At 33.8% G+C, this 22,595-nt stretch overlaps 1 protein-coding gene across 6 annotated transcripts in view; it reads right to left on the reverse strand.

Annotated features, from left to right (window-relative positions):
• Positions 1–12,365: 12,365 nt before the first annotated feature.
• KCNC2 (potassium voltage-gated channel subfamily C member 2) overlaps positions 12,366–22,595 on the reverse strand; it is a 206,045-nt gene continuing 195,815 nt past the window's right edge. For 2 of the 6 annotated variants that reach the window (XM_049783206.1, XM_049783207.1), the window contains exons 4-5: positions 20,602–20,766; positions 12,366–13,429 (exon numbers count right to left, since the gene is read on the reverse strand). In XM_049783206.1, coding sequence (XP_049639163.1) covers positions 13,275–13,429; positions 20,602–20,766 — 320 coding nt within the window. In that variant the 3' untranslated portion in view covers positions 12,366–13,274. Of the gene's footprint in view, positions 13,430–14,527; positions 14,613–15,316; positions 15,507–19,848; positions 20,013–20,601; positions 20,767–22,595 lie in introns of those variants that run through there. The other 4 variants (XM_049783209.1, XM_049783210.1, XM_049783208.1 and 1 more) reach the window with 4 other exon arrangements.

The raw sequence follows: 22,595 nt of genomic DNA on the forward strand, positions 1-22,595 counted from the left end.
ATATGTTTAGTTTCTCATTTGTCTTAGAAATCTTCAGGAATTGCAATTATGTTTAGTGTTTTTGAAAAAATTGTATGAATTGTTATATTTATTCTAACTCTAAATACATAGAATACATTTTATTTTAGCAATATAGGATTATTATAAATATTTTAGACATACAATAATTTTTAGAATAATGTGCCTATTTGTCTTAAAATATTCAACTCTTCTTAACTTTATTTGTCCTTCTAGTTACTAATATAGCTTTCATTTAGTTGAGTTCTTTGAAATATCTTTTTTGTTTGTTCAAAAGCTTCCATTGTACTTTTGTTTCAAATAAGTCTCAGGCTATTTTTCTAGAAATTAATTTAATGTTATTTTCATATTTATCTACACTATTCCTAGATTCAGATCTGGTGTTTGTTCATATGCCAGACTGATTCAGAAGAGACATTGGATGATAAACTCTTTAAGAAGTTATACCTGATATATGTGTAATATCACTTTTACATTTAAATGATAGAGTAAGCAGTATTAGTGGCAGGATGGCTAGCATTGGTTTAAAATTTATTTACTGTCTAAGCTTTACAAATAATGCTCCAGTGATTTCTTAGGTAGAAAATATTAATGTAAACACAACATGATTTTGATTCTTCATTTAATATACTTTTCCTTTCTGGAAGACTTTAATTTGAAATTTTTTTTTTTTGGTTTTTGTTTTTGGGGCCATACCTGGTGACACTCAGGGGTTACTTTTGGCTATGTGCTCAGAAATCACTCCTGGCTTGGGGGACCACATGGGACGCCAGGGGATCAAATCGTGTTCCGTCCTAGGTTAGCGCATGCAAGGCAAATGCCCTACTGCTTTGCCATCGCTCCTTCCATTAATCAGACTTTATACCCTTATTTTCAGTTTGGAATTCTCTAGGCTATTTCAATTGAAAATCTTAGTTTATTTCTGAGACATTCAAAACATCGTATTTCCATTTCAACTTAGTTCAATACCAAGTTTTCCTCTTCTAGGGAATCCCTTCTTTTCCTTTATACTTTCCAATGAACCTTTCTATTAAAAAATGTATTTCATGGTGCCTGAGCAGTGGTGCAAGCGGTAGGGTGTTTGCCTTGCATGCAGCTAACCTAGGATGGACTGTGCTTCGATCCCCCGGCCTCCCATATGGTCCTCCAAGCCAGGAGCGATTTCTGAGCGCATAGTCAGGAGTAACCCTAAGCATCACCAGGTGTGGCCCTTCAAAAATGTTTTTCATTCTTGAAAGCTTTTGTTTTTTATTTGTATATTTTATTTCTTTACCATTTATAACCATGTATAAAATACCTAGTATATTATCTTTTTGTGTTGCTTTATTACATATGTTATTTCCTCATTGCACATTTTACACTTGTCCTATGTAGTTGTGTGTGTGTTTTGTGTATATAAGAGAGAGTGTGTGTGTTAATCTGTAAAATATCTAGCTTTATCTTTATTTTCTGTGCTTCCAGTCAAATTCCCAGTTTCTGAGATTATTTTCTAATTACAATTACCAAGGTAAAACTGTATTTATGACCTTTTATTTCTGACACTGTGAACATCAAAGTTCATGACACTCATATTTACACGTTTATAAATATCAAAGTGCCATATCCACAATATTTTAACAGGTGCTTGCCCTGCTTATGGATTTGAGGAAATTATTTTAAATAAAAAATGAATTGATTTGTCTGCTTCTCAAATGGTATTTTGATGATGATTAGCATCATCTAACGTGTTACCTCGGGAAATGAGTAATGAAACTTCAGCCCTGTGGCAAGGTAAGTTGGAAAAAGTTTTTGAGTCACAGAATGTGGGCGTAACAGGAATAGGGCTTGAAGTGAACTGAATCATTGTGTAGGCAGCACTGTCCACAATCCACACGATAGATTAACCCTCTGTCTGAGCAATAAAAAGTACAGGTTTCTCGAAGCCATAAACTCAACTCAGAAGATTACAATTGTCAATGCCTGTAGGCACCTCACAAACTACTCATGTTTATAGATGCATGTATAATTTTGTGAATCATTCATTTATCAAGCATATGATCCTGGAACTTGACTTTATCAAAGTTTTGAAATATATTTGTTTACTTGTTCTATCGTGTAAATTCATCACACACAAAAATAAGAGGAACTAAATCAGCTAAAGTCATAGAGATGAATATATAAGTCTGTGTATATGGACATATATACATACATACATACATACATACATACATGTTCATTTTGGGGGCCACTGCTACAAGTGCTCTGCTCTTACTTCTGACTCTGTGCTAAGTGGCTACTGCTGGCAATGCTCTTTGGAACCATATGCAATGATGAGGATAGAATCATGGTGGACCTTACCCTGTACTATCTCTCCAGCCCTATATTTCTATTTTTTTATTTATCTGTCTTAGAGCTACATGCCTGCTATGATCTAGACTTATTCCTGGCTGTTTTTAGCTGCACTCCTGGTAGAATTTGGGACCTTATGGTGTATTGTTGTATGAACTCAGGTCTACCTTGTGGGTCAGGCAAATGAAATTATTACCTACTGGGCTATCTCTTTGTCCCCCTCTATATTTATTTTTATTATTATCAAGGTCTCTGCTTTATGTGATGATCTATACTACAGTTCAGGACTTCTTTTTTCCTCTATTCTACTCTCATTCAGCTCACATTGACTCTTATTACTTTGAGTGTTAGTTATCCTACTTGTATTCAGGAGGCCTTGGGGAAATTCTTCTTTGTTTGTTTTTTGGTTGGTTGGTTTGTGTTTTGTCACAATTGGAGACACTCCAGTTCTATCCTGGCTTTGCCCTCAGGAATCGTGCCTTAAATTGCTGAGGGGTTTTAGAGAAATAGCTACATTGAGAACTATCCTAACAATGAGAATGAATGAGGGAAGTAGAAAGCCTGTCTAGAGTACAGGCGGGAGTGGGGTGGGGAGGAGGGAGATTTGGGACATTGAGGATGGGAATGTTGCACTGGTGAAGGGGGGTGTTCTTGCACTGGTGAAGGGGGGTGTTCTTTACATGACTGAAATCCAACCATAATCATGTTTATAATCAAGGTGTTTAGATAAAGATATTAAAGAATTGCTGAGGGGTACCACAAATCAAACCCAGGTCAGCTGCTTTCAAGACAATCATTTTACCCACTGTCTTACATTCAAACCCCCTGGGGAAATTTTTTGCTAGCTGGGATATTTGTTCAATCTGAAAGTTTTTCATTGTTACTGTACTTATCCTAGAAGCATGTGGTGTTGAGAATCAAACTCTCTTCAGTAAATTATGCCTTATCAATTATGTCATCTAATCCAGTCCTGGATTTTTTGCAATATCAGGACATGTTTGATTACCCTAGATACTTGATTTCCATACCATTGACTCCCTACCATTATACCTATTTTTCTTTTATACCTCTATTAAGTATCTCACATACAATAGGCAGAAAATATTTATTCATCTGTCCTGACTATATTATAACTTCTATGGAGACATTTTTCAAAAGCATACTGTGCCTGTCAGAATTACTAAGAATTTAGTATTATTTGATAATGGATAAGCTAAACAAGAATTTATTACCAAGCATATCACAACAGAAATTATTTAATTCTGAAGTAATGCCATATTGGTGCCATATTGGTGAAATTACATAATATTTCTACTGCTGTCTTAAATACATAATGCTTTATATTTTAAAAAGGCATTCTTAATTATTTGGCTTCTGACCCTTGATGTAATTCCAAGTTAATTTTATCCAATACTTGAATAATGCTTAAAATTCTGAATCATGTTTAATTTAAAAAAATTAAGATAAAAAGACATGGGAATATAGCCAATAAACATCTAAGAAGCTATACACAAGTTTGTACATGTTTATTCTCTAATTATTAATTGAGATATTTTGTGATTGAGATTTCAGTTGGTCAGTTATCCTTAGAACCGTTCATAAAATTTGATGTTTTTTTAAGGGTATTTTTTTTATTATTTAACCAACTTTATTACATACATGATTGTATTTGGGTTTCAGTCATGTAAAGAACACCACCCATCACCAGTGCAACATTCCCGTCACCAATGTCCCAAATCTCCCTCCTCCCCACCCAACGCCCGCCTGTACTCTAGACAGGCTTTCTATGTCCCTCATACATTCTCATTATTAGGATAGTTCAAAACGTAGTTATTTCTCTAACTAAACTCATCTCTGTTTGCGGTGGGCTTCCTGAGGTGAGCTGTAACTTCCAGCTTTTTTCTCTTTTGTGCCTGAAAATTATTATTGCAAAAATGTCTTTCACTTTTCTTAAAACCCATAGATGAGTGAGATCATTCTGCGTCTTTCTCTCTCTCTGACTTATTTCACTCAGCATAATAGATTCCATGTACATCCATGTATACATCAGGTACAAGAAAAATCAGGTGATAGTTTAGCAATTTGATTAAATTTTTGACTCCTTTCCTTCCTTTCTTTATCTCTTTCATTATTTTTCTTCTTTCCTTCTTGCCTGCCTTTCTTCTTCTTGCCTTCCTTCCTTCCTTATTTCCTGTCATTGTCACAGAAATTCAGCAGTCATTCCTGGAGCACTCTGTCTTTTAGATTTTTTTCTGAAGATTCTAGGGTAGTTTGAATGCAGAAAATAAAGAGTCCCTTTCTTTTTATTCTCTAGAAAGCTGAGGACATACCTGATTTCCAAGTTGGCATTTTCCCTGAATGAAGATAACAAACCAAATCTAACAGGAGCTACAAACTGCTTGACAGTTTCCAACTTGTTTTCTTTCACCTTCCTCAAACACTAGAGAAAGAGAGAGACAACACTAAAGACTACCTACATCAATGGCAGGATGAGTGAGTGGACAATATGATAGCATCCAGGCTATAAATAAAAGCAGAACGTTATAGGTATTATTTTCTCCAGTTACACTCCCCTTCTGCTTCTTGGAGCAGTGATGTGATCCGAGAAGCATGAAAAGCAAGAGGATATAAACCTCAACTGTAGGCACAACTAAAGTTTATTTTGAAAACAAATTTAATCACCAGGAATAAAAGAAAAGTGCCATTATAGTGATTAGTTGCTTAAAATTACATCCTATTGATATTATGTTCATATAATATTTTATTTTATTTTAATTTTGGGTTTGGAGTTATTCATTATGTGTTATTTCTGAATCTGAGCTTAGAAATAATTTCTGGCAGGGCTCAGGGGGGATATATGGACTGTCAAACACTAACTCTGGTTCATGAACAAGACAAGCATGATGTCTTCTCTACTATCTCTTCAAACCTGATATAATAATACATTTTTAATATTTAATTTTTATTTAGGAGTAAACAGAACTTATTTGTGAGTTCTTTTAAATACTTCTCTTTTTTTCCAGCTAAAATGCCATATGCTGTTATTTTTTCCACTTAGGAAAAAATCAATTATTTACACATTTAGCATCTAAAATCTTTATTTTATTTTTGCTCCTTTTTATAATACATGTCTTGATAGATTTTATATTCTCCTAGTTCTTGTTCTTCTTCATTTCCTTAAACCTATTCTAATTAGGCTTTCATTCCACCACACCATTCAAGCTGCTTTTGTCAATATTGCTAAAGGCCTCTCATTGGTAAATCTAATGACTTGTATATGCAATCAGTAATGGCCTCCTTCATCATTAATCTTACTTTTTGTTTGGTTTTATTTGGTTTCAAGTCCATACCTGCATATGTTCACTCTTCCTTTGAGCTCAAGGATCACTCATGCATAACATTGCTCAGAGGACCATATAGGGTGTTCAATATCAAACCCAGGTCAGCTACATTAATCTTACTTCTTAGTTTTCAGGATCCTGCTTACTTAGTTTTTCTATAACTTGCCATTGGCTTATTATGTCTCACCGATTTTTCTGAATCTCTTAACTATTTATGTGGAAGTACTATAGGAATCCATTTTGACTTAGAGCGCTTTTCTTTCTCTCTACTCAAACTCTCCTGATGATCTCACCATGGTGATGATTTTAAGAGCATCTTTGTCCCAGGTGCTTTCACATAAATAGCTCAAGCCTAGACCTTAGTATTCTTCTTACCTAAAACCAGCCTCATATATCTACCTACTTTAATATCCACTTGAGTATTCAGTGATAGTCTCATATTTACAACTATATAACTAAAGGAATTTGAAATAACTTATTTTTTAAAACAAACTAGAGTTAAAATATAAAATAGTTCTTTTGCAAAGAAAGAAATACACAAACAAATATAACATCCACTTTACAGTTTCTTTAATAGTAGAATTGTTGTTAGACTAATACACTGATTTTAAAACATGGTACAAGTTTTTAGAATTTTATTTATTGGTTGTTCTTTTTTTTTTTTTTTTTTTTTTTTTTGGTTTTTGGGCCACACCTGGCGGTGCTCAGGGGTTACTCCTGGCTATCTGCTCAGAAATAGCTCCTGGCAGGCACAGGGGACCATATGGGACACCGGGATTCGAACCAACCACCTTTGGTCCTGGATCGGCTGCTTGCAAGGCAAACGCCGCTGTGCTATCTCTCCGGGCCCAGGTTGTTCTTTTTTTTTTTTATATGCTCTGTCTTGAACACATGCTCCCCTCACATCGTTTTAGGGAAAATTGTTTTCAATAAAAACTATCTTCTTCACAAAAATTACTAAATAATATTATTTGTAAATTAATCAAGTATTTAAAATTATATACAATTTAATTGCTCCCAACTCCATTCACTTCAATGAAAAATAAATGTGCTGTAATTTTCTTTAATAAGAAATAGCCTTTGCTCACTTTTGTATGAGAACAGCCTTGTATAACTACTATTTTTAATCAGCTAGACCACTATTCTCCCTCCACAAATGAATAAGGTCAAGTGTTTTATTTTATATTACTATGAGAAATGCTGAACAAATAGCCCTGTGATCATAAATATTTCTTTACATAGATCAGAATAGAATAGAAAATTGTTATGCTTTGCATTTTGTTTGTTTTTGGTTTGGGTTTTGTTTTTTTTTTTTTTTTTTTTTTTTTTGTTGTTGTTGTTGTTGTTGGGTCACACCCAGCAGCACTCAGGAGTTACTCCTGGCTCTACACTCAGAAATTGCTGCTGGCAGGTTCGGGGGACCATATGGGATGCCGGGATTTGAACCACCAACCTTCTGCATGTGAGGCAAATGCCTTACCTCCATGCTATCTTTCTGGCCCCCAAAATTGTTATATTTAAAACAAAAAGACAAGGATGTTAGTGGCATTAATCAAGTCTTAGACTTACAATGCTTAGTAATTTTCTAGAGAATTCTTTTTTGTTTGTTTTTGTTTTTGGGTCACACCAGGGGTTACTCCTGGCTCTATGCTCAGAAATCGCTGCTGGCAGGCTCGGGGGAACCATATGGGATGCCAGGATTCTAACCACTGCCCTTCTGCATGCAAGGCAAATGTCCTACCTCCATAATAGTTCTAGAGCATTCTTAATAGAGTTGACATGTAACAACAGCAGACCAAAAATCATTCTATTTTGTGCCATCATAGTGCAACTCAGAGGTAATCATTCAGTGTATTGTAAAGGAGAACATAAATTATATAGTTTATATTTTGTATTCCTCAGGAATTATGCTAACTTTACAACTTTTGAATTAAACCAGGTTTCATTTATTTATTATTATTAAATGAAATACCTCGACTCTAGAGTCTAAAATTCTAGATTCTAACACTTTTTGTTTGTTTGTTTTTAGGTCACACTCGGTGCAAAAATCATTCTCTGCAGGCTTGGGGGGCCATATGGGCCATAGCTGGAGCTAGAACCCGGGCCAATTGAGTGCAAGGCAAACACCATGACCACTGCCCTTTTATTTCAGCCCCTAGATTCTAACAATTGAAAAAAATATTTAAGAATAAGTTAATGTCAGTCCTGTTAGGAAGACTGAATTATCTTTAAAGAAAATTAGAAATAAATTTAAAAGCTGTTACTAACATTTTATGAATAAAATTATCAGCACACAGGCGATAAATACTAGAAAACTTTATAAATTTCTGGGTTCAGAGAGATAGCACAGCATATAGGACGCATTCTTGCCTTGTACACAGCTGACCACAATTCAATTCCCTGGACTGCATTTGGACTCTCGCATCTCTAGGTACCAGAACACAGAGGCAAAAGTAAGCCTGGAGAATATGTGTGATCCAAACTAATCTCCCTGAAAGTGACAAGTTCTGAAACAATAAAATGCCTTGAAAAATGATCAATTATAGCATAATGATTCTAGTCATAAAGACAATAAATCAATTAATTACTGAGTGAAATCTACCTGAAGTACTGTGCTTCCTATGTGCATTTCCTCATGAAGAACTGTTACTCTTCATAAAATTATGTATAGCAATAGTATTTTCCAGTTTATAGACTTCTATAAAATTTAGACTTTAGTTCTGAGAAGTCATATAGATAGTAAGAGCATGATTTCAACTTAAGTTGACATAGGAAGGGATGAGTAAAGATTATTTCAGAGATGCAAAATTTCTGTATAAAACCACAATGGTGGGGGCCAGCTAGAGGTGGCGCTAGAGGTAAGATGTCTGCCTTGCAAGCTCTAGCCAAGGAAGGATCACGGTTCTATTCCCCGGCGTCCCATATGGTCTTCCCAAGCCAGGGGCAATTTCTGAGTGCTTAGCATCAAACGGGTGTGGCCCGGAAAAAACAGAAATAAATAAATAAATAAAATAAAAATAAAAATAAAATAAAAACCACAATGGTGGATATATAATGTATATTTTTTGAACTTAGTAAGTGTAGTGAAAACTTTGAAATTTAGATGATAATGATGTGTAACTATAAATTCAGTCCTTGTAACTACTATATTCTTGCGGTATAGAATGTAGATAGTGTGTGAGGGAGAGGAGGGGTAGAATAGGGAACTCTATATTTTTCACTCTATTTTTTTCTGAACTTAAAATAATAATTATTAAAGTACTTAACCCTTCATGTGGAAAATTAATTTTGCATCTACAATTTAATAATTTTAAGCAATTAATTGAATTTTGGTAGGGGAAATGAGTAAGGTTACAATTCTTTTAGTAGTAAATGTTTAAACCACATAGTTTAATCATTATTTCTATGGATTTTATTTTTTTAATAAATTCTTTAATTGACTTACCATGAGATACAGTTACGAAGTTGTTCATGATTGAGTCTCAGTCATACAAAGTCCAACACTCTTTACTGGTGCGAATTACCACCACTAAAACCAAAATCCCTTATTTTCCCTAGCCCCCACCCTCACTCCTGTCTGCCTCTATGACAGACATTCTCTCTGTGTCTCTTCTCTTTCACTCTTTCTTAACACTGTGGTTTGCAATATTGTTACTGAAGAAGGGTATCTTGCATATGACTTTATCTCCTTTCAGCACCGTTTGGTTCAGAGTGATCATTTCCAACAATTTTCTCATGGTGGTCTCTTCTCTGCCCTTACTGCACTTCTCTGCTAATTGTGGCAAGCTTTCTACCATGAAATGGTACTCCTGGCCCTCTTCTCTATATATTGATTTTGCATATTATTGCCATACTATATTTTTAACATCCTACAAATGAGTAAAATCATATTATGTCTATTCCTCTTCTTCTGACTCATTTTGTTTATCCCAATACTGTATATATCCACCCATGTATAAGCAAATTTCTTGACTTCATTTTTTCTAACTGTATAGTGTGCTACATTGTGTAGATAGATGTACCGCTGATTCTTTTTACAGTCATCTGAGTTGTTTCAAGAGTCTCTCCAGTGTGAATAGTATAGCAGTGAACACAGGAATGCAGAACACTTTTCTGCATTGTATTTATGGGCCCTGAATCTATATTCCTAGGAGCTGTATTTCTGGGTCATATTAGAGCTTAGTTTCAATTTTTTTTGAGGAATTCCTATATTGTTTTCTAAAAAGGATGAACCAGTTGACACTCCCACCACCAACGAATGAGAGTCCCTTTCTCCTACATCCAAGCCAGTACTTCTTGTTCTTGTTTTTCCTGATGTGCACCAGACTCAGTTGTGTGAGATGATATCTCATTATTGTTTAGATTTACATCTCCCTGATGATTAATGCTGTGTACCATTTTTATGTGCCTTTTGGCCATCTGTATTTCTTCTTTGAGGAAGTTTCTATTTATCTCTTCTTTCCATTTTTGGATGGGGTTATATTAGTTTTCATAAGGATACCCAGGGCATTTTTCAAATAAACATTGGAGGCAGGCATCACATTTCCCAACTTCAAACTGTACTATAAAGAGGTATTAATTAAAATGCATGGTATTGGAATAAAGACCAAACCTCACTAAAATAGACTTGAATATCCTGAGATAGAGCCTCAAGAATATAATTAATTAATCTTTAATAAAAGATCAAGAAATATGAAGTGGAGGAAGAAAAGCCTCTTCAACAAGTGGAGTTAAGAAAATAAACCAGCTACATAAAAAAAACAAGTGAACTCAAACCTCTAATGCTGTGAACAAAAGTCTAATTAAAATGGCTTAAAAACCTGGAGCAGAGTGGTGGCACGAGTGGTAGGCATCTGCCTTGCATGCGGCTGCCCTAGGACAGACCATGGTTCAATCCCCATGCATCCCATATGGTCCTCTAAGCCAGAAGCGATTTCTGAGCACATAGTCAGGAATAACCCTTAAGAGTCACCAGGTATGGCCCAAAAATAAAAAACAAAAAGGATTAAAAACCTTGATATCCCAGACCTAAAACTATAAGGTACATAGAGGAAATCATAGGAAGAACTCTCCATGACAGCAAAGTTAAAGGCATATGCAAGGATGAAATACCACAGACCAAACAAGTAGAAGCAAGATGAACAAATGGGACCACATTTGGCACCTCAAAGAAAATGGTGACCAGTATAAAAAGACTGCCTATGAATGAAAAAAACTTTATCCAATACCCATCTGATAAGGAGTTAATATTTCATATATATATATACATATATATATGGCACTGGTAGAGCTTAATAAAAAATTTTTACTGGGTTAATTTAATTCCAAATGTCTTCTAGTATGTTAAAAATCCTCCAGGGTCCCTGCTTTGTAATAGAGCCTTAAAACCTGCTTATTGTCCCTGAAGTTCATTACTGCTATTCTATTAATGTATCTTGTGATTTATTCGAAGAACAGTGAATATCTTCACTTTCATTCATGACTATTGAATTTCGATTTTAATCAAAATTTGCAACGGGTCAGGATGGCCGAGCGGTCTAAGGCGCTGCATTCAGGTCGCAGTCTCCTTTGAAGGCGTGGGTTCAAATCCACTCCTGACAACATATGCTTTAGGGGCCGGTGCGGTGGCGCTAGAGATAAAGTGCCTGCCTTGCCAGCACTAGCTCAGAACAGACTGAGGTTCTATCCCCCGGCGTCCCATATGGTCCCCCAAGCCAGGAGCGACTTCTGAGCACATAGCCAGGAGAAACCCCTGAGCGTCACCGTGTGTGGCCCAAAAAGAAAAAAAAAATGCAGGCTATTATCATGTATTAAAATTCATTATTTCTTCTTTATACAACTTTTTGTTTATATAGTAAATCTAACATCCTTACACTATTGTTTAAAATATTTTATCAGTCATATAGTAATTATATATGAGCATAGTGCTTTTCTAAGTTCTATTCTTATAGTTTCTTACTTACTGTTCTTTAATAAACAACAATAAACTCTTTTAACCAAGGAAAAGTGAAAAAACTTCTGTTGATATATCATTGATAAATATTGAATTACCTAACCTTGCTTTACTTTTAATGCATTTTGCAATTTTTATGTTTTTATGTACTATATTTAAGGTATATTCACTCATAATCAGATCATTTCAAGGAAAAGTCTATTCCAAGCCAAGTTGTTTTGTTGCTGAACAAAGAACAGTTACTTAAATGCATGATAGCGATGTCTATACTCTAAAGTTTTTACAACAAAAGTCTCAGGAAACACTTAATCCATAAAAAGCAAAGTAGATTATTACAAAAAAAATGCAATAACACTCAAAAAGTTGTAATAAAAAATGTCCTCCAACACTGCTATGGTAATTAACTTAGAAAATGTAAGTAGAAATTCCATACTAATCATAATGCCATGTAAATATTAGAGACTAAAATAATACATAATGTTTCCATCAGAATTATGAGAAAAATGTAGGCAAGGCAAAGCATTTAGATGAGGAAATACTGGTTTTCTGCCTAATAGTTGAATGAAAATGATAACTATGTATATTTATAAATTATTTCATCCCAAATTCTTTGTTGTTTATGATTATCTGGTTTTGGAACAGGAAACATAAAAATAATGAAAACTCAAAAACAAACAGAAGAGCCAAGGAAGGAGTCTGAATAATTTAATCAGTTAGGATTCAAGTTTATCCCCAGATCATTTGCCTTTTATTCTTTAATTCAGTTGTTACATTTTCATCATTAATCTGAAGGTGGTGCATGCAACTTGAAATGCTCACAAAAGGTCCACAATACAGGAGTTCATGTTAGATTATATATTATATTCAGAATTCCAGGGGAACTAATAGATTCTAGAAATATTGGCTAAGCAAAAATGACGATTTCCTATACAATTTCAACTACAACAGTAGACAAGTACATGTTTCATTTGCCACAAAACTCACAAAATGTTGTTAAAGAATATATTTTTATGCAAAATATACATTTTTAAGATATAATTTTATTACTCTACTATATACGGACATTTCTCCTTAATCATTTAATAAAAAAATACTCTCATTGCCAGAATTTTTGTAATATTTATAGTTGAGGTAACAATGACAAAAGATTTAAACTATGAATAATGAGGAGATGGTTATATTTTGCCATAAAGACTTCCAGAATTAAACAAATATGAATCTAAAAACACGTAATTCTGACAAATAGGCACTGAAAAATTCACAGCATAAGATGACAAGCTGATTATTTAAGTGAGTTGATAAGGAAATTATACAATCAATGCTCATGAATTTAACCAACAGCGGAATAGAGAAATTAAGACAGACCTAAACTACATCAATATTACTGCCTTGTAAGATACACAGCACAATCTACTGCAGGCCCGAAAAGGAGTAATTCGCAGAAGGACGGGCCTTTATTTGAAGCTTCAGAGATGTGGATCATGAATCTGGCTTCCTCTGATGTGAAACAGTCAAAGCTGTTGACCCATGCATATTCATGTTGGTATGTACATTGTTTCGTGGACATTACACAGGCAGATGGCTCAAGCCCCAAGTGCGTTTCAGTCCCAGTTCCTCTATAAACTTGAAATAACTCATGAAGTTGAGAGAGAGCCTCTTCCAAGTGCAACCTGGTCACAGAAGGGCACGTTCAGCAGCAGAAGTCTGTTTCCAGTACAGTCTTTGGCATGTCTAAATTCCACTGTCCCCTTTCCAGCAGTCAAAAATCCATGATAAATTCTGTATAACACTGCAGTCAATAATATCAGCACCAGACAGTATATTAATTCCTTTACAATAAAGCGGTTATGATATCATTACTTTCTATGTGTACAGTTATCAACACATCACTGAATCTCTAGGTACCCAATATGTACGTCTGGGTAAATACAGTGTTCTTCAAGATATCTGACATGCAGATCATGCACGAGGGGTTGGAGATACAGACTAGTACATATTACGTGGCCAATAGTAAAAGTGACAATTGTCTTCCTAACAAGGAGTAAACATGAGAATTAGGAATCAATCGACAATCTCAAGGATCCTGAATGCCTTAGAAAAAAAAAAACGATCATTCAATTCATATTACGGCATGTTCTCTTTCTTCACATGCCCAATCTAGCAGATACGCTATTGCTATTGCATTCATACGGATGTGCAAACAGAATTTCTTCCACTGGACTGAACGTGACTCCCTAGGGGTTTTGTTGGGCAGGAATGATGAATGCTGGTTTCTAGGTCGCAGAACTGGCAAGGCATCAGATTACCAAATTCACTGGTAATATTGCTGCCTAAATCCTGCTTATCACAAAGGTTCACAGTACCACTTAGGACGTCTACAGGGCATTGTTAATTTGTATATAAAGCAGAGAGGCTGTTCCCAATAGCAAAGAAGGCAGAACTAGGGGAGAAGACCTAGTACAAAACCCATGAACATCTTCTTAAGGTATTTCTGTGCTTCATGGAGACAGATGGCAATCAACAGTTAAGACAGGGAGCTAAGACAGACACATGGAACAACATAGAGGACACAGCACCTGATTAAACACTGCCTGAAAATTGAATAATTACTATGAGTCATAAATTTAAGGCTGATCAAGAAAGCCTCCCACAAACACCAACGCGCCTTGATATTTGTACCAAGAGTAAGAAATAGAAGAAAACAATAAAATTAAAAAAATTCACATAAAAGAAAGGGCTAAAAAGACACGAGAGCTTTGGGTGAAACTTGGCATTCTGCCTCTAAAAATGATGACAAATTCTGGGGTTTAAAAAAAAATGACTTTAGTACCAAGCAGCAATTCCTGGCTACACATTGCACGCCTGGCTGGCAGTTACCTTTCTCTCGTGTTTTGTGCCTTCCCCAAGCCATTAAGTAAGAGCTCTGGCCTCAGCTTGCGTGTAGCCAGTAATGACAACCTCTTTGCAGTTATCTGTGTGCAAACAACCAGAGACATTCAGAACACTAATACAGTACGTTTCAATCGAAGTAAATCAATTAAGAAAGTCAATTATTTAAAACAAATATCTCACTTTAAGAGTAAAGAAAAAAATGGTTAAAGAGAAAGTTGCCCTCCCTTCCCCACCATTCAACATGCAGAAAAGTAAACCAATACTTTCATATCAGCAGGATGGATTGAGGCATGTACATGTATCCTGAGCCATCCTTGGTCCCCGAAGTCTGAGACATTGCTTTCAGATGACAGAAACAAGATGGTCCATGCTAATCAGCTGACCAAAGTCTTGTGTGCGATCAAGAAAGGTTCCCAGACATCTTCATAATGTATTAGAAATTCATTTTAAAAATGAAATTTAAGAAAGCCCCCAAATAATAGCAATCCAATGAAGTGCTTGTCATTTAGAAGCACGCCATTTTAAATATGTCTCCCTGAAGATAGATGTATGTATTCTTGTATTGGGCATTATCTGAGACTATCTATCATTTTATTGCAAGAGAGGATCAGGATAATTAAAATGGAGAAGTAGTAGGACTAATTAAGATCATCTTTAAAGTCGGGAAAAGATTCATTAGCTCCCCCAAATGGCATTTTTGACTTCAGATAGTGGTTGGTTTCATGCAGGATTTATACTGTATGATTGGAGATTGGAGTAACTCTACATTTAATTATTTTCGAGATGGGGTAAACAGTACTTGAGTTAATACAATTTGGCTGACTGATGCAATTTGATTTACAAGATAGATGGGATGGGAGATCGAGAGCGCCTCAGAGGACAAGGAGAGTTGTAGGGTGATGTGACTGGCGAGAGCCTCAGAGCATTGCCTGCCAAGCCCGCTATGTTGTTTAAGCTTCTGGATTTCTCATATCCTTTTATGAAAAAATGCACAGATATCAGTTGAATTCCACCAGAAACGAGATACAAACAATATCATGCAGGGGTAAGCAAAAAATAGTATTCTTTTCACTAAAAAATAATTTCTTTACAAAGGATTCAATATTAAAATAATCTATAACTAAAAAATGTTTGCTATCGCTATCATTTCCAAAAGAGCAAATCATTTACCATGAATTACAGTGTGAATAATTTAAAATAATTCCAATTCTATGTTTTCCTAGATTATCATCTATATGAATATAACTTTGGTTTATGTTCTAACAGAACTCTTTAAAATCTAAGCAAAGCAACTTAAGTAAGATATAAACTGGCTAATGTGTTTAAAATTCAGAATAAATTCATAAATAAAAGTAATGGGCTAATTTCAGTCTTTTGACTTTTTATTTACCAAACTATTAAAGCATGATGAATTTTTTGTTCGTTTTGTTATTTTTTGGGTTACACCTGACTATGCTGAGGCCTTACTACTGGCTTTTTGCTCAGGGATTAGAATATATAGGATTCTGGGGGATTGATCCCAGTACAGCTGTATTGAAGGCAAGTGCTCTTTCTTATCCCTAAGCATTCTTAACTTTAAGAACTTATTTCCCTTACCTTACTTAATCTGACAGCTTTGTAGAGTTAAAAGGATGGATCTCAAATAATGGCATTATAAAATAATGCCATTATTTAGTTTTTTGCAGAGTGAAAGTCTATTTCTAAATCCCGAACTAAAATAAAAGATAAAAAAAAAATGAATGAAATATATTGAGTCAGAATTTTGATAAAATTAAGCCTGAATTTGATTGCATGATCATTTTAGATGGCTCTCCCCTGCCTGTATTTTTTAAAATTTGTTTATATATTTGGTTTTCTATTACCTTGCAGTCTATTTTATTTTATAACATGAGTTATAGACTTATATAATAAAAAAATCATCTGACATAAATCTACCCTAATGGTTTCCCTTAACAAAACTCAGTCTAAGCCTACCTATTAAGGTTATTTCCTGGAGGCAGTTATAAATTGTAGTATTTATTTTTACTAGAAAAAAATTAGAAGTAATTAAATGTGGGAGGAGTGTCTCATATAAAGTTAGAAGTGAAATATCTAAAAACAGTACAGTTTTGTTTGAAAAAAAAGTAAGTATACTTTAAAATGTAATAAATGTAATAAAATGCTATTCTGACAACTCTGTTTTTTTAAATAAATGTTGTATAGCAGGACAATAAAATTCTATGTTGTTCAACTGAGCAAATAGATACAATTCCAGAAAAATTCTGTCTCAGAATTTTAGCACATCCTCTCACCCATTCAACCCTCAACGGGCTTGAACTAGATAAAAAAAGAAAAGAAACCTTTGGTGGTACTATGTCCCTTCAAGCTAGTTCTCCTTCCTTCCTTCCTAGTTTGATATATTTTTTGAATTTCATGGGAAGAAGTCATAATCACTCTTATTCCTCCTTTCACTGGAAAAAAAGTTTAAGAAACTTAGTCATGGTTTGATTTATGTTCACTATGGAAAGATATAGACATGAAGTGCAATAGTAATTCTATTACTGGATAAGTTAGGACTGTACAGAAACCCTACCTAATAAACCTCCCACATAAACTTTCAGCACCCAGATGTCTTCTTTTAGACTTTGAAGTGGACATTCCTGCCACTCTCTGTATTAAACTCCTCGAACACATAATCTCTGCTAATAAGAAGATGATCTCTCAATGTGTTTTGTTAGTTCTCTGACCTTAAAACTTAAGAGTTGGGTGAGTTTTAGTCTTCTCTTATTAGTGATGAGTTATTGGGACGATATCTTCAATAAGTCTTAATTACATTTAATTCAGCAATACAGTGCTATCATTATAGAGCTAGAGGATTCGTTGTTACACTGATCCTGTAAACTGATTGGAAATGCAACTTGCAGAACTTTTGAAAACAATGATTTCTTCTAATTGACTATACAAAATAAAAAAGTAAACTAGATTCTGAAATGATTGAAATTCAAAGCCATTTGTTTGACTATGCACGAGCCGTTTATGGGCTCTTAATAACTATTAACAATTCTTCTAACAATGTACATCTCTCCACAATCTCCAAGCTCTAAATAGGGTCTCCAGAAAGGCAAACATATGGCCCATGGTTTTGTAGCATTATCTCTAGTTATATGTAAATCAATTACCATTATTCATGTTTGACTATTATTGAATCAGAATTTTAATGACTATCAATTCAATATGTATAAAATTTTATTTTTAATGAAATTAATTTCATTTCTCATTTTAAAATGCTTGATATTTAGGAGCTATTGTTGAATTAGTAAAATTATGTTACTCATAAATTTACTTTTTTTACTCTTACATCCACTTTCAATAGAAAAGAAGTTTAAAATTTCCTTATCTTGCTTTTATTGAGTAGAATGACTGAAAACATAGTTCCTGAGATTAAATAAAATTGAAACTGGTTTTTACTAATTTCTATATATGATCTACATTTTATAGTGTTCTTAACAATATTTACTTGAAGCAATGTTAAAATAACCTATCCAGGTATAACTAGTGGATACTTTACATTATATTTTCCGAAAATCTTCTGCAAAAATATGAATATGAGTTTCTTCATTAAAAGTTTACACCATTATGAAATTGATAAGTTTTTCTATTGTTTTCCAATTACATAGGTATAATGAGATTGGTGTAATTCTTATTATAGTTACCAATATATTTGATAAAAAATAATTCAAAGGTAAGTCATTTATTTTCATCTACATAGGGGAGAATTTACAGAATTCTACAATCAAATTAGTAGACAACTTGAAAGATAAAAGAAGCATTCACATAGTGAATAAATGAATATAGTAGAAATCTATAATCTATATTAAATGAAAGAGGGGAAGAAATGATGAATTCCTGAAAGACATGACAAGATAACACAAAAGAAGATTAAGTGAAGTTAGCCAGAAATGTTACCAGATCTAAGAGAAACAAAAAGAGCAAAGCTGAAAAAGAATTAAGAATGAAAAAGAAGTTAATTATAATGAGGAATGACAGAATAAAAGGATTATAAATTTTCCAATATACTCTTATTGATAAATGAGTCATATTTGTGAAAGAATGAATGTACAACTTTTTCATACAAGCTAAGTATCTTATTAATTGCTTTGCTCATTGAGTGTGATTTTAAAATAAAACTATATATTTACATAGTACTTTCTAATTTGCATATTCTTTTTCCATCTGTGATCTCTACAGTTTAAAATTCAAACTATTGCCTAACATGGAAGAAAATGGGACTAGATAATGCCTGAAACATGTAATCTTTATGTATTTCATATGATACTTTGTGAAATGATGCTCAAAAATGTTATAGCCAACCACATTCTACATATAAACATATATACATGCATATATAATTTACAAAAATATATAACTCTAACAGGGGTCCTCAAACTTTTTAAACAGGGGGCCAGTTCACTGTCCCTCAGACAATTGGAGGGTCTGACTCTAGTAAAAACAAAACTTATGAACGAATTCTTATGCACACTGCATAGATCTTATTTTGCAATGAAGAAACAAAACAGATACAAATACAATATGTGGCCCGCAGGCCATAGTTTGAGGACCACTGCTCTAGAAGATGCCATTAGTTAGATATTTAATGTTTATACTAAACTTTGTTTAAATACTATAATATAAGGTCAACTATGTTCATATAATATTCAAAAACAATTCTAATATAATGCTTAAATTTAAAGTAGCTAACAAAAAACCTATTAAGATCATTGAACTACATTTTGTTGTACAGCATAGATGCAGAAAATGGAAGTAATCAGAATGAAGGAGCATTTAAAATAGCACAACACCTTGCAGAGACAAAAGAAGATCTTAATACTCTTCTTTGATACTCAAAGACACGAGAAGAGAGGACAATAAAAAATGTTCAGAGCATATGAAAGAGAAGTATATCATGAACAATGAGATATTTTAAAGAAACAAAAGAAATATTGTAGACTTAACAAGATAAAAGTATTCACTAGAGAGAAATTGCAATGAAGAGCAAAGAAGCACAATATTTTTGCAAAGGCTAACATAAAAGTCTTGCGGTGTCTTTTCATTTAAATGTATTCATGCATGAGGAATAGACCTTCCAATATTTTTCAATAAGCACAGAGATATAATTGTAGTAATGAAACAACTGGAGATATAAAAATGGAGGTAGTCAAAGAGCGAACTAGCCCTTTGATATACGTGAGTCAGTTCACAAAATAATTTGTTAAAGTAAAGGAAAACGGTCCAATTGTCCTAAAATTGGTAAAACTTACTCTAAAGGAAAGATAAGTAAATAAAACAGCATTTAGGGAAAAAATAAAGAGGCAAAACCAATGAAAACAGAATCATGTGGTGGAGTGGATCTCTAGTATTCTTTATATTTCTCAGCCAACAAAATGTATTCATTCGACAAATATTTATGTGTCTTCAATGGGCCAGGCAATATTCAGTATAGACTGAAAAGAGTAATAAATTAATATTATTATTAGTCTGAAAAAAATTAGTATGTACAAAAGTAATTGGATATACTATTCTCTATGACTAATGGAACTGTAACTTTGTTAACTTACACAAAAATATTGGGAAAAAACTAACCCCTAATTGGGTAATAAATATATAAATAATCTTTACAACAGTTTATTTGAATAAAATTTTTGTCATTGTAAAATAACTACTTAATAAATACATCATAGAGATAATTAACAAGTGCTATTAGTTGTCCAGATAATAACTTTAAAATAACACAAAATACATTATATTAGAACAATGGTATAAGTGACAATATTTTTAAACATTATTAAAAATCTACCCATAGACAGATGACAAAACAGAGAGATATAGAAGGGTGAAATGTTTTATAACACACAAATTAAGGAGGCTATGTATTATGTATTAATAGGTGTTTAAAATGAAAGATGTGTCAAGGAGGGGAAAGAACACTAAATACAGTCAAAGAAAATGAAAGAGCATTAGCAACACTTCATATATATACGCAGCATTTCATGGCTAAGTTGTTTCATAGGTTCTGTTTAAATGCAGGCCTACCTTTCCTGATGCCTCCGTCAGAAGCACACGTGTAATCACCTGTCGTCAGTAGAAAACATGTTTCCCCTCTTCTGTTTTTGTCTCTGGTACTAGACCGTCTGATGGGGAGCCTCTCTGGGGGTGATAATGGCGGCTCACTTCCTGTACTGTCTTCACCTGATAACACTGGTCTCAGCACCATGCCCATTGACAGACAGTGATGGATGAGGAAATGAGACAGTACAAAGAGTTTACACCATATGCCCATAGTACAATCACTCAATATACAAAACATAATAATCACATCATGATAAGAAAAAGAACTGTCATCACTCATTAAAAACAATTACATGAAGCAAAATGGTAAAAGGAAAAGTATTGGCAAGGGCACAATGAAAATATTTCCTGGGGAATTTAAATTCTCATTTTGTGACTTATTTTGAGAAATTGATTTTTCATAAAATAAATGTGGGTGTAACTCAATTGATACTTTGCCCTGTTATCTTAATTTGTTATTTATGGCAGATACAGGTCTTTAAAATTGGTCTTTAAATCTATTGAAAGAAATTTTTCTAATTACATATTCATCTTTGTACTTCTTTTGTTTTGCTTGGTTTTGGGTCACCTTTGGTGGTGCTCAGGATTTACACCTGGTTCAGGGATCACTTCTGGTGCCCTCAGTGGATCATAATGGTGTCTGGGATCAAACTTGGGTTAGCTACATTTAAGGCAAGTACAGAAAGAGCTGTACTATAGTTCTAGTCCCATATTTGCATTTCTTGAACAGTTGTTTTTATTATTCTCTGAAAGCAATTTTTTCAAAAATAACTTAAAAATGAATAATAAAGCTCACATATTTTAAGTCTAAGTTCTCTATTTGGAAGTGACAAAATATTTAATTTAAAAATAGAACAAGATAAACTTTTACAAATACCCTTGAGACAACAGTCTATTTGATCCTATATTTTTGCAAAAAATTTCTCCATGAGATTTTGGCCTAGATACTAATTTGTCATAACAATGTTTACCCAGCCTGAAAAGTCATCTTTCCTCACACCCTTCAAAGGACAAGTACTCTTAGAATCAGCTTGTGAGAGATATACAACAAAAGAAACCTTTAATCTCATAAAAATATTTTTGCCTTTTGGCAGATATCTAGACAGAATTCACAGGCAATAAAATAAAATTCCAACAAGTAAATATACTTAAAATCTCTGTCTAGATTATTCATGGAAATGAAAAGTCTAGGGATTCAGTTAATCTCAAGGAATAAATTATCTAAAATTCAGTTTGGGGAAAGAACAAACTCGGTAGGTAAAACAATTAAAACAACAAACAGAAGAGTAATTCAATGTTGGCATTGGTTAACCAAAGTGGAAATATATCTACTGAACAATAATAAATTGAGTATATGCTTATAAGGGACTACAGTGAAACGCACTACCCAAATAACAATAAAGAGAATCTAATCAATCCTCCAAATATTGCTTAGGATGACCTTCATTACTGAAAGTAGCTTCCCTATAACTTTATCGTGCTTAGGCCTTTGCAATGTAACAGCTGTTCTTCTTAAACAACTGCTTCTTGTGAATTAGATTGAGGTGCATAGCTCCAAGTGGCAATGATAAAACTGAGACAAACACACCAAGCCCAAAGAAAGAGATCAACATTTTGAGGACGAAAGATGAACAATGGCCAATACCATACCATCACAGCGTGCAAAGAAACAAGTATACATCGGCACACAGGCAACGAACAAGCAAAAGAAAATATTGGCATCATCAGCAAAGGGCATTCCCACTAAAACCGAAAGAAAAAAAACTCTACAGACCAGCTATGCAACACATCTACTTAGAGTTTATTGATAAAAGCTACAATCTAGCTATCTCCAAGCCTGACACAGACCTGGTTGTGGAAAAGTCAACCAAAATTCATGGACATTTTCAGAAATGAGAAAGGTTGCTTTCTACCTAAGGAGCACACTGGTCTATAAAGTCTAGGGTGGCATGCATTTG

This window comes from Suncus etruscus, chromosome 11 (assembly GCF_024139225.1).
Source record: "Suncus etruscus isolate mSunEtr1 chromosome 11, mSunEtr1.pri.cur, whole genome shotgun sequence".
Taxonomy (NCBI): domain Eukaryota; kingdom Metazoa; phylum Chordata; class Mammalia; order Eulipotyphla; family Soricidae; genus Suncus; species Suncus etruscus.